Genomic DNA, 13,433 nt, shown 5'->3' on the forward strand with positions numbered 1-13,433 from the left:
CTAAACTTCTTAAAATACTTACAGAATACATTATTTGGGATGTTAGGGTGGCTCAAATGTGCAACCAGTTGCAACAACAACAGTTAATATTTTCTGAAAAATGAAAACAGTCCATGCTAAAGCATCCTTGACTAACTGATGTCCATCTATGACAAGGTGACCCACTTAGTGGATGAGGGAAGGAAAGGCTGTGGATGTTGCCTACCTGGACTCTAGTAAAGCCTTTGGCACTGTCTCCAGCAGCACTCTCCTAGCTGCTGACGATTTGAGTGAGTGCACTGTTTGCTGGATGAAATACTGACTCGATGTCAGGCCCAGAGAGTGGTGGTGAATGGAACTAATGTAGTTGGCAGCTGGCCACTAGTGGCAGTGATCAGTGGTCACTAGTGACAGGGATCAGTACTGGGTCCAGCTCTGTTTAACATCTTTATCAATGACCTCGACCAGGGGATCAAGTTGACCCTCAGCAAGTTTACAGCTGACACCAAGTTGTGTGCGAGTGTTGATCTGCTGGAGGGCAGGAAGGCTCTGCAGAGGGATCTGGACAGGCTGGATCGATGGGCCGTGGAGGGCAGGAAGGCTCTGCAGAGGGATCTGGACAGGCCGGATCGATGGGCCAAGGTCAATTTTAAGAGGTTCAATGAGACTGAGTGCTGGGTCCTGCACTTGGGTCACAGCAATCCTGTGCCACACGCTTAGGGCACAGTGTCTGGAAAGCTGCCCAGGGGAAAAGGAGCTGGGAGTGCTGGCTGACAGCAACTGAACATGAGCCAATGTGTGCCCAGGTGGCCAAGAAGCTGATGGCATCCTGACCTGTATCAGAAATAGCTTGGTCAGTGGGACCACGAAAGTGGGACCCTGCAGTCAGCACTGGTGAGGCTGCACCTCAAATCCTGTGCTCAGCAATGGGCCTCTCACTACAAGGACATTGAGCTGCTCGAGCATGTCCAGAGAAAAGCAATGGAGCTGGTGAAGGGGCTGGAGCACAAGTCCTGCGAGGAGAGGATGAGGGAACTGGGGGTGTTTAGCTCGGAAAAAAATGAGGCTCAGGGATCACTTTATCGCTCTCTACAACCACCTTTAAGGACGGTGTAGCCAGGTTGGGGTGGGCCCTTCTAGGAAACCAGTGACAGGATGAGAGGACATCACTTCAAGCTGCACCGGGGGAGCTTCACTTTGGAGATTAGGAGGAATTTCTTCACAGAAAGGGTGGTCAGACACTGGAATGGGCTGCCCACCCCTGAAGGTGTCTAAGAAAAGACTGGACGTGGCACTCAGTGCTCAAGGTCTAGTTGACAGGAAGGTGTTCACTCATAGGTTGGATTTGATGACCACAGATTCCAACCCCTCGGTTTCGGCCGCTCCCGCGGCTCCCGCTCCGTTCGCTGCCTGCCACGTCGAGACTGCAGCCTTCCCCGCGGGCACCGCCCTTGGCTGGGCCGGGCCGGGCCGGGCCGGGCGCGCCAGGGAGGCGGAGGCGGCGGGAGGCGGAGGGCGGGGAGGAGGAAGAGGAGGAGACCCGGGCGGCCCCGAGGCTGAGGCTGCCGCGTCCAGCGGAGGCTCCGCTCCCGTCCCGCCCCGCCTCGTCCTACCCCCACCCCCGGTGCCTCCGGTTCGGTCGGGCCGGCGCGGCTCTCCCGAGGCCGCGATGCGCTCGTCCTGAGCGCGCCCTCGCCGCCCCGCTCGGTTCGGGCCTCTGCGAGGCCGGGGACCGCGATGGCTGCGGGAAGCTCGCAGGAGGCGGCGGCCCGGTGGGCTGAGGAGGCGGCGGCCCGGGTGCGGGACGCCTTGTCGGGCGGGCTGGGGCTGCTGCGTGCCGAACTGGGCCTCGAACTGGGCCTCGACCCGCAGGCGCTGCCCACCTGGCTCGCCCTGGCGGTCCCGGCCGCGCTGGGGTTCGTGTTGCTGGGGCTGCTGCTGGCCGCGGCCTGCGGGGGCGGCCTCCGCAAGAAGCCGGCGCGGAGCGCGGCCGTGAGGAAGGGTGACGAGGCGGTCGGCGCGGGCCTGACGGCCGGCGGGGGCCAGGGCAAGTCGGCCGGCCCGGGCCCCGGGCAGCTGAACCTCAAAGGCGACGAGCAGAAGAAGCGAAACAGGAAGAAGCTGCCGGAGAAAGCGGCGCGGGTAAGAGGGGTGTGAGGGCCGGGAGGGCAGCGCGGCTGGAAGGCGAACTGACAGCGGCGGGACCGGGCGGGCTGTGGCACCCGGCCGGGTCCCAGTGGGAAGGCGAGGGCGTCGCGTCTGGCGAGCGGCCCCCGGCCCGGCTGCTGCTGCCCAGGCCCTGTCGCGATGGGAAGGATCTGGGTGCCATAGAGCTCTTCCCGAGCGGCCGTGAGATACTTGCCTGTGAAAGGAAGGGTGTGGGGGTCCTGATTGCTCTGGAGCCGTCTCACGTCGTCTGGGTTATTTTGAAAACCTGGAGGGGCGGCGCTGCCACAAGTAAACTACACGTTAATAGCCCTGGGTGGTGAGGAAAAGGCTGGCTTTTTGGATGCATTTTATTGTAAACAAAAATCATATGAAATCTGCTATTACTGTTATTATTCACTGAATAATAGGGTTACCAACCAGCAGTGGAGACCTTAGCGTGGCTTAGAATTTCAAGCAGGAGTTGTAGTCTAGTCAGCTAAAGACTATTGGAAGTAGCATTCTAAGCCCTATAAATGCTGTGATGATTCAAACTTGAGTAAGCGTTTTGCTTTGCATTTTCAATGGAACATGTTAGTGTCAGTGTTGCTGTGAGTGTGCCTCAGTAGGAGTGTGTCTGATTTAGTTATTACAGTAAGGATCATCTCCTTTAATAAGGAAATCTGTGTCTTAGCAGCCCCTTAAAAAGAGATCATTCCTGTGATTTATATTGTTTTAAATCCTCAATATGTAGTGTGGGAACCTTCCACCTTTGACAGTATGCGTCCACTTGAGAGAAAATTAGTAGAATGGAGAAATTGTCAACTGTCCTTTTAAAGCTTACAGTTGTCACAGTTTTGGGGCTTGAAGGGATTGCTTCTATAGCTTTTATATTGTTAGGATGTTTGTAATCCTATTTATGTCCAAATGGATTATAGGAATGAAAGTGTAACAGATGTCCCCTGCCTATTACAACTGTGTCGTATAATTATATCTTGCTCTATAAAATCTGAATTGTTTCCCTAATGATGAGAGAAAGGAGAGACAATGGGTTTGTATCTTCATTTGAGTCTGTGGCAGCATTAAGATTTGAGAAGTTTGGGAAACTTTTTCATGAGAGTGTAAGGCTAGAATATCTTAAACAGAAAAAAAGTCTGTGTATGCTACCAACCTGTCTCTGAACAGTGAACTACTGAAGTTGTTTCTGGAAGTTGTAAGAGACTGAATGCTGAGCACCAAGAAGAGGAAACATGATTCAGAATCTTTCCAGTGTAGCTAGGTTCTCCATTTTGGAGAAGGCATGCCAAAGATGTAATGTTTTTGCCATCTTGAGAGGCAGATACTTCAGTGTCGAATAGTTCAGTGTCAAAAAGTGTTATGCTTTCTTGACAACAAAGACTAATCCTAGAAATTAAATCGATTTTGCTTTGTTTATTTAGTTGAAACTCCAGTATGAAAACAAATCATAAACTCTTGCAAGTCATTGCCGAAGACATTAAAAAATGCCTCCACAGAAGATTGACTGAATAGGTAGATATCAGTCTTGACTTGACAATGCTTTGTACTATACAGCTTCATAAAAAGAAACTTCAGTAATTTTGTATAAAAAATAGCTGACATTTTTCATGAATGTGAATAATTGTACTCTATTGAGCTTGGTTTACATAGGCGTAGAATAAAGTTAAGGCAATGTAGAAGCAAATCTTCTTGTAATCAAAAGAGCAAAGTAGTTTTTAAGTCATTCTGTATCATTAAGATTTTAAAAGTTATTTTTATAGTACTTTATATTCATTATTTCCATTGTGAGATGGGAAAAAGCCTACCTTCTTCCAAAAGGAAATGCACAAACTGAATCATTAACTGTAGGTGCAAATAAGTTTATACCAGTGACAAAGTTTAATAGGTCTGTCTTGTGCTCATTTTCCAAGAGAAGTTTGAAGATACCAATATTCGCATGTCCCAGTGTTTTCTGACTTACGTGTGAAAAATTCTCAAAATAACATTGGAGACTTAAAGATGCAACAGAAATTCTTACAGATTGCTGCCTGGTGATTTTCATCGTGTGGTTTGTGTGCTGTGATGCTAATACTGAGGGCTGGGAGGGGAAAAGAGTAAGCCTATTACCAGTAGATTTACTACAGGGCTTGCTGTGCCAGGGTCTAGATTTCCATTGCAGGAGTTTCAGAAAGCTTAGAGCAACTGTTCTGTGGCTTTAAGAACACACTACAGATGTCTAATTAAAAGCTGTAGGGTTACTTTAATACAGAATTCCTGAGTTCTCTGTATGGCAGGTGATGTGTAGCACTCATCAGTCAGGATCAGAAGTGTTTTTCACTGCAGCTTTTCTGAGGAAAAGTATCAATTGCTTTTTTCCTTGCATGTGGCTTTATTCAGTACCTGTAAGTAAGTAGGGTACAACTTACCTCATGATCTTAGTTAAATGGGTTTCTTTGAATAACACTGCGTTGACTGAATGCAGTAGTATCTGTGAGATTCTGTTTATTTACTTGCTGTTAATAGAGAGAAAAAAATGGAGCTGAAACTGTTTAGCATTCATTAACATTAAAGTTTACAGAGCCAGTTCTGGCTTTCAGGCTGCTTGGAGCAAGGTATCATGGTGTCTTTACATCAGATTCTGTGCAGCAAACCTGAAGCTGCTTTTTTCTTTTTTCATTTTTACTTTAACTCCTGCAAGAGGCAGAGGTCTTTGGCCTCATTAAGAATTTTTTTTTCTGTCCCTAAAACTTAATATTTAATTTTGATTCCTTCCCTTCTGAATAATTACTGTGCCTCTCTCTCCTACTTCAGCAGAAAAAGGTGAAGCTGTTCTTACATGGTTTCTGTGCAATGTGCCAAACACCACAGAAACTTGACAGTAGCCATCTTCTGTGCTCTGCTACCACTTTGGGAAGCCATTCACACCATCTATTTGTAGATGTGGAAAATACCAAATTGACTTTGTACTTCCTATTGTTTGTCATGCACCTGAAGAATAAATGCTACACATTCTAGTAAAAGTATTTGCATTCATTTGCGGAAGTTTCATATTTGGTCTGCTTGAAAGAACTTTCTGGGCTGTGGCTGTTTATTGCTTATGTGCACTTAGATTGTGTAAAGACTTTATACTTTCAGCTGATACTCGTGGGCTGGTTTGTGTGTGTATTAGTGGTCAAATGGCAAACATAGGGCTGTAGGATTCTTCGGGCCTCACAGAAGAGAAGCTTGCAGAAAACATTGGCAAACAGATTCTTTCCTTGCCCAAGATATTCTAAGAGGTATCTTTATAATATGTGACTGAGGACTTTGGCTAATACAGCATTGTAAGATTGAGGTGATAGCAATTTCATTAATACTGTTTGAAGCATGAAACTGAGTTATCCTTTGCACTACCATGTTTAAAGAGTACTTTTTGTTTTGACAGTCTAAGCAAAACCTTTTTTACATTTGGTATGTAGTAACGTCCTCCTATGAATGTGTGTGGGAAAAGGTTTATTTAAGTATTGGAATTTTAAGGTCCTCAGGCAAGAAAAGCATTCAATAATCAATACTGTTACTGACAGCATGACTTCTGCCTTGTTGCAGCTTGCCTGGCAGCTTTAAGATGAGGGTAGAAAAGATGGCAAATAATAAATTGCACAATTTTGAGTTAATTAATTTTGTCAGTGGATGTTTACTTTATTACCCATAGAGTTTTAAACTTTGGGCTACGGTTATCTTTTTAAAATGAAACATTTCTGAATACTGCAGAAAAACTTTCTTCCTTCTTGCTTCTGGTGCTTTCTTTGGTATATCCAAAAATGGTCACATGGATTTTGGTTACAATTCTGTGATTCATCTGTGGACAGAAAATAAATGTGGAACACTTCCACAGAAAAGGCGGGTATTACAATTAAGGGATGTATTTCTCCCGAATGTATCGAAGTCCAAGTTTTCTAACATATTTCTAAAGGTTGTTGTTTACATGATCAGATGATCAGACAGCATTTTGAGAAGTCATGTGGGTGAATTTTTCCAGAGGGTTTTTAATGGATATGAATTAGTTTATTAGTTGAGAGCAAAAGTTGAAAAAGTTTGGTTTTTTTTTAAATTAAAGATTAAAACTTCTATTTATTGAATAGTTGGGAGGGATTAAGAAAGTAGTTTTCACTTTAAGGTATATATGTAATAGCTAAGAAGCAGGGTACAGAATTTAAAAAGTTAGTTGGCTGTAAACTTTTTTGTTACACATCCAATACTAGATGCATCAAACGTGTTGTCTAACTTTAATTCTAAAGAGTCCGTGGAGAAAATAGAGAGGCACAAGAACTGAGTTTTGGCAATGAGTTATTTTCAAGATTAAGTACCAGTTCTTTGGTATCCGTGTGGAATATACCAATAAGGTGGACTTTGTTGGGAAGAACTTTCAGAGAGAGTTCCTAGACCAGACTTGTAAAATTTACTTTGTTTTCAGAATGTTGAGGGAAATGTACTGCATATTAGATACGACAAGTCTAGTTTAAAGCTGGTTGTTGAAGGAGAAGAGGGGTTAGGTGACCTGATCTTTCAATTTCTATTTATAGTTACTTTGAAGAAGTTGGCATGCTTGCTAACTACAGTAAGCAATACTATGTTATGCACTAGTGAAATCATGCCAAGGGTGGTTTGTAAGCATAATACAATGTGGCAAGACTTAAATGCCTGTAACAGTTAAACTGAGGATCAGATCTAATATTTGAAGGAGTAGGCCACACTAAGTTGTGATACGGCTTTTGTTCTACTTGAAAACAATTAGTTTTGTGTGATGCAGAGTTATAATAGCTTTTGGGTTTTTAATAGCAAAAAAAATAACTAAAGGTAATTGAGCTTGAAATTTATTTTGAAAGAATTGCAGGAATTAAAGCAGCTCTGAAGTAACTATTTATGCTTATTTAGTTTTCAGTCATTCATTTGTCTGAGTCATTCTGAACATGAACCAGTGATATTTGTGTGGACTCTGTCAATTACTATTCTTAACAATTGTTTTCCATGCAATGAAATTAATGGCTGACTGTAGTAAAATATTTTCATCTCTTTTGCAGTTAAGCAGAGTAACTTCAGTCATAGCCATTTGTTAGAAGTAAATGATTTCTAAATTACTACATTTCTGTATGGTGAATGTGTAGGCTTTGCTGTCAAAAGTAATGTAAAGACTCATTTAGTGATTGTCCAGAGTTCTGACTTTATATGTTGAATAAGATATGTTAATTTTCTTTCCTTAATTGTGTGAGGGGGAAATGGTAGACTAATGTAACACCTGTAATCAAGTCCGTCTGAAAAGAACAATGGGCTACCTCGCTTAGTCATGCTTCATGTTTGATTTCTAATTCCTGTTCTACTGTGAAGTTTAACTTCTGAAGGAAGTGAGCTGGGAGGGAGATGCATAGAGAGAACTTGCAGGTGTTTGGTCAATGTAAAAATTATTTTTAAAAATTAGTCCTCTTGCTGAACTGCTACAAAGTGGTAATTGTGTTAATTTAATTAGATAATTTATGCCATGTACAACTGTAGCTGTTCTGAATCAGTTTTCAGAACACCTATAGGTAATTTTAAAAGCTGGTAAATTTCCGAAATTTACCTTTTGTTTTGAAATTCCTGGATTGAATAGGAGTGAGATGAAATTAGAAGACCTGTTCGCTTTCCTTTCTGATTTCTGTGTTTGGTAAATACAGAATTGCAGTAGATCCTTTGAATAACAATCCACAATTTCATCTGCTCTATTCAATAATCTTACAAGCATTTTTCCATCAACAGTTGCATTTCAGTAATTGTGTAATTTGAGCTTTGCTTCATCTTTCTCTGATTTTTTTATTATTTATGCTCATTGTTTCCACAGCCTAATGGACGGTCTTTCCTTGAGGTATCTGAAGATGAAGTAATACAAACTGTCCATAAAGACAATATAAAGCAGCCTGTGGACACAGAAAAGAAGAATGAAAAGGTTAGTTATGGCTACAAAGCAAAAATGTTAAAGTTTGATTTATAATATTTTAGTATCTAGTAATTCTGGTTTTGGTTTAAAATCCTGTTACTTATATGAATGAAGAGGCAGATTTCTTATTGTGAAGAGTACTAATCTAATTTGGAGTTGAAAAGAGCTAAAGTAGTATTTTCTTAACTTCTGAGACATGCCTTATCACAGAATGTTTGTCAAGGAAACCCCACTCCCAGCTCCCCACTAAACACTGATATCTCTGTTCATCATGTGACAGTGTTAAGCCTACAGAAATAAAGTTTGTTTCATCTTGATGGCTTCATGGGGATGCAGTATAATGATAGTATTGTTACGTGCCTTGTAAATGGTCCACCAATTGGGGACCTACTATTCAAAGGATTTAGACCATGTGCCTGCTTATTTCTTTTGCCAGATGTATCCATTAGTAATTGGAATTGTTGATTTTTGATGATAAATGTGAGCTTTGAAGTCTGGTGTGGGTTTTTTTGTTATGCAAATTAAACAGCTACATTAAAAAATGTCTTTTAAAACATCTATCTGCAATGTCTAATCTAAAAGGTAACCTTACTACTGGCAGTGTTATTTTTTGAACTGTGAAGACTAATCATCTTTTTTTATTATATATGCTGTCCTTTATGGGCAGCATGGATATGCTTGGGCCTTTGATAATTCTTTTTCCTTGGTTCTTTTGCTAACACTGTGCATAAAGTTTACCTACTGTCATTGTTTTCTGACTTTTCTTTAATAAAATGCTTTTATCGTAGCTATAATGAGGAAAAATAAAAGGTTGTGTATAAACTTTGCTGTGAGGGTGGTGATACACTGGAACAAGTTGCCCAGGGAGGTTGTGGATGCCCCATCCCTGGAAGTGTTCAAGGCCAGGCTGGACAGGGCTTTGAGCAACCTGGTCTAGGGAAAGGTGTCCCTGCCCATGGCTGGGGTTGGAACTAGATGATCTTTAAGGTCCCTTCCAATCCAAGCTCTTAACAAATACACTTGCTTACCCTCCAGTAACTTCTTTTGTGTTTAATGTTTTGGCTAAAAGACTCTATCCTTTTAGTTTGCTGTAGGACTTTTAAATGTTTTTGCAATTGGCAAATTGAGTAACTTTTCTGTGAAATAGGTTTGCCTTAAAGTTCCATGATATGTGGCTCTTCCTCTTCTCCATGCTTTGCATATCAGATTGACTTTGCTGTTTTTTTTCCCCAAGAACATAGCACAGTTTGAACCTGAATGAATAACTCTGTTTGCAGGTTTTCAAGTAGATTAGGTGTTTAAATCCTCAACTTCACGTTAAAATTGCAAACATAGTGACCTGAATTTTAAAATGTGAAGCTGAAACTGCAGCTCTCAGAAATAAATACCACTAAATAGATGTGAATGATTAGTCAAATTGTCGTTTCATATCACTTTGGGGGATCCTGGGCAAAAAATGATTGGGTAAGGAGTAAATTGTTACCCTTCAATTAAAAGCATGCTTAAGTACTTGCTTTGAACTACAGGTAACTGTACAGGCTTCTGATTATTAGATAAGGCTTCTCAGGGCATGTATAACATTTGTAACATTACAAACCTGCTGAGGTTGTAGGGGGTCCTGTGTAAGTGCCTTTGTGTACCATCTTTGGGATGGATGGTGTAAGACAATGGCTGTGATTGAAGTTGTATGTGCATGTGTGTACATAAATGAATGCATGTAACCTATGGCCTGAAGGGCATAGTTATTTTTTTGTGCTTCAGTATGTGTGTTCAGTGAAAATCACACATCCTTTGTGTTTCTGTATTTCTTGGCTGCTTCAGGGTTGTGAATGTCATGTGTGTTTTTCTGCTTTGTGGGAGGGGAAGCTTTGGGCTCTGGCTGTTCACAAGGTTTATTACTCTGCAATTAGTGACTTGCCACAGTGCAGGACAGGGTTTTTTTAGTGTTTAGTGTAAGGGACTGTTCCCTAAGACATGACTCTGTGGATGAGATCGTGGGAAGTTAAAATGTCATCATCCATTCTGTTTGCAAGCACATAACTGCTTTGTCTTGAATACTAGAAATGATTACTCAGCTAGGGATCAAGAAGAAAGGTTTATTTTTCTATTGTTCTTGCATGGGGCACAATGCATCCTAAAGACTTAAAAAAATTTGGCAGGCCTGCAGTATTCCTCATGTGCTCTTTGGCTGTTGGCAGAGCCAACACTGGCATCTTTGTGTGTTGCAGAAGGTGACACTCTGAATGCATAGACTTCTGCAGAATGACCGGCTGGCTTGCTCTGGCTTCAGCATCTCTTGCTGTTTCCATCAGTTTGATATGAGATAGCAACTGGTACAGTACAAAGTTTAGCAGGTGGTGGGTTAATTGGATAAAAAAGGATGAATCTGGTTTTTCAGAACAGGGTAACGCAGTTTAGGAAAGTAAACGTGTTTTCAAGATTTACATTCTTGATTTTTTTAAAAACAGTGTTTGTTAATCACAAACTTCTTTTTCAGCTGTTAAACTTCGATGTTTTCCTGAAAAGTATAAAATTTGATGGCAATACTTCCATAGGAGCTAGTTATTTAAGGAAACTGAAGTTATAATTTGGAAGAGTAGTTGTCTTGAACTGTTGTCTGAGAGATTTCTGAAGTAATTTCAGGTCTTCTCTTAGTGCCAAAGGACAGTTGGGTAGTTATGGCTTTGTGGATAGAAACTTTAGGATCTCAAGTTCCAGTCTCAGTGTAGCTGCAAATGGGAGACAAAGGTACAAACTTATTCTGTTTGTAATCTTTCTCTGTTTGAGCTTGAAGAGGCAATTTATAACTAATTTTAATGCTAATTCTCACTTTCCTTTTTAATTCTTTCATTAGAAGTTGCCCTAGCAAATAATTTGACTTGTTCATATTTTTAGAACCAATTCTTCTCAGGCTGCTTTTGAAACCAGCCCTTCTCTTTTGAAGGCTTTTCAGAAGTTAGTTAGCTGTGTGTGGGCAAAGGTAGTCTGCTGAGCAAATGAGAATTCCATTTGGGTGCATCTGTAGTTTGGGTGTCCATGTACATTAAACCATGAGCTAACTGTTCAAATCAGTTCCCTAGATGTTGTAGGTGTGGTGATGCAGCATTGCATATAAGCAGTGCATTTTTTATCATCTCTGCTGCACTAACAAGCTGTACTGCTCTCAGTACCTGTATTGAAGCTACAGATTACTCTGGGGACATGGTAACTCTAAGGCATATGAACTGAATGACATTGTGGGGGCCCATAGCATATCTGCAGCAGATGTAGTAATAATTTAGGTGTTACCAGTTCTGAATTCTAGAGAGATTGTTAGACACTTCTTGGATATTTAAGACTAGAAAACCAAATCGTGGGAACTCAGGTATACAGCTGGCAATTACTAGTCTGACTCTGGCAGATGTAAGCCAGAAAGACATCCAGCATTCATAGAATATTTCAGAGACAGTGAATAAGTGAATAGTTCCCCTTATAACATTTGAGTGGATAACCATATTTCTTTTTAAAGTCTTGTTGTTTTTCATTCATGTTTATCTGATAGGTTTTATACCTTTCTTCACTAGGTTGTAAAGCTTTTCAGTACTGTGTTTTCTTTCTAAGAAGGTAGTCAAGCCAATTTGCTCCAAGGCTTTCTGCAATATATTTTCTTCCAATATCTTGGGGTTTTTTTCTCAATACTATCTTTTCAACACTCTATATAGTTACCTGGTTGCACCAAAACTATTTGCAGTTTTGTCTGCAAATAGTCTGCAGCAGTCATGTCTGTTCCTATTTGTTTAGCTTAGCTCTTACATTCAAGAAGCCATAATGATGAAACCTTGAGGGGGAAAAAAAAAGTTTGGAATATATGGGCTCTAATCACAGCTTGTGTTTTGAAGTAATTTCCAAGCTGGATTTCTTTTTTTTAAGGAGTCACTGGCATTATTTATTTCTCCATGTGTAACTTTATACTTCTGCATAAAACAAATTTTGGCAGAGTGGCATCTGCCTGCTAAACAGCTCATTACTCCTCTGTGACTGTGATGCTGCCAGCATAGCTGCTTCTACCTGCTTTCTACGCTGTAGTATAAGTAATGTTCCCCTCACCTGCCAATTCTGTGCTGCGTAAGTCTTTCACAGAAGGTTGTTCAGGAGAATCTGTTTTAAATTTATTCCTGTATTTTAGTGGGGGAGGGAGTTCTGAATCACTATGCCAAGTGATCAGTAAGTAATCATTAAGAACGTGTTTTATTTTTATTCTAGTCAAAGAAAAAAAAGAAATCAAAGGGAGATTCCAAAACAGTTCAGGATACCTCTCGTCTGGATGGAAAGGAAGTTGATGAAGGTACTGAACACAAACATGCACAAAACGCAAACATTATGGCTTAAGTGCTGTTAAAGATTTACTGATGTTTGGTTCACAAAGAAACATAAGAAACTCATAACTCCATAGTCACGTGTTGTGTATGGAAATATGATCTTTGAAACAACAGTATTTAGTAACTTCAACTGATTTTTTAAAGTCCTCTTTTAAAAACTGAGAAAGTGGATACTGATGTGTTCATGCTATTCGTGTTTTGCTCTGTGAAGCCAAGTATTATCACAGAAAAACTTACCTTTGGCCATTTGTCGTTTTCAATCTAATGTTGAAGCTGACTGGTTAAACTGCCCTCAGACTTCTGTTTGATATGGTACAAGCTAGAAATCTTTTCTTCCTCTCTGACTTAGTGATGTTTTCCTTTGGGTGATGTTTTAGGAGCTTGGGAAACAAAAATCAGTAACAGAGAGAAGCGTCAGCAGCGTAAGCGAGACAAGGTGCTGAACGATGGTGGCTCAGGAGAATCGAATCTCCAGGGCGTAGAAAACACGGTTACTGTATCCATTGAACAGCTGATGCCTACACCATCACTTCCAGTTGGTCTCAGAAAAAATAAAGGTATGATGCTTGTTAGGTCTGTGAATGTGTCCTAGAAAGATAACTTTACTTGAAAGCTTAAATAGTAACTCTGTTTTGGATGTATGTTAGGTATATTTGGCAGTGAAACTCTTGAAGAAATTATTTCAAGCTGTGTAAAAGTACTTTCTCATTGTGCAAGACTCCCTTTTTTGTAGCCTTATTTTTGGGGAAACTCAAGAGTGTTTTGGAGCAAGTGGCTAAGGCACTGGCCTCCTCCCACAGTGGTGCGCTGTTGGTTGCTGCACAGCTGCATAGGCCAGTCCCTGTTCCTTCACTTGTGCTCTGTGACTGTGCCCTTTGTTTTCAGACGCTTCAAAGGCATCCTCAGCACTGCTGCAGGCAGCACCAACTCCTTAATTTTTTGAGTGCTTCCTTGTGGGAAGGTTATGCCTCTGAAGTTCTCTTAAAATATCATTCACTGCTTAA

General features: G+C 41.3%; 1 protein-coding gene across 2 annotated transcripts in view; it reads left to right on the plus strand.

Moving 5' to 3' along the window:
- The first annotated feature begins 1,486 nt into the window (after positions 1-1,486).
- Positions 1,487-13,433, plus strand: part of MTDH (metadherin) — a 35,212-nt gene continuing 23,265 nt past the window's right edge. For both annotated transcript variants that reach the window (XM_041412689.1, XM_041412690.1), the window contains exons 1-4: positions 1,487-2,121; positions 7,976-8,080; positions 12,314-12,395; positions 12,807-12,986. In XM_041412689.1, the coding sequence (XP_041268623.1) occupies positions 1,717-2,121; positions 7,976-8,080; positions 12,314-12,395; positions 12,807-12,986 (772 nt within the window). In that variant the 5' untranslated portion in view covers positions 1,487-1,716. The remainder of the gene's footprint in view (positions 2,122-7,975; positions 8,081-12,313; positions 12,396-12,806; positions 12,987-13,433) is intronic.

Source organism: Onychostruthus taczanowskii, unplaced genomic scaffold (assembly GCF_017590055.1).
Source record: "Onychostruthus taczanowskii isolate IOZ18803 unplaced genomic scaffold, ASM1759005v1 scaffold4, whole genome shotgun sequence".
NCBI classification, from domain to species: Eukaryota; Metazoa; Chordata; class Aves; order Passeriformes; family Passeridae; genus Onychostruthus; species Onychostruthus taczanowskii.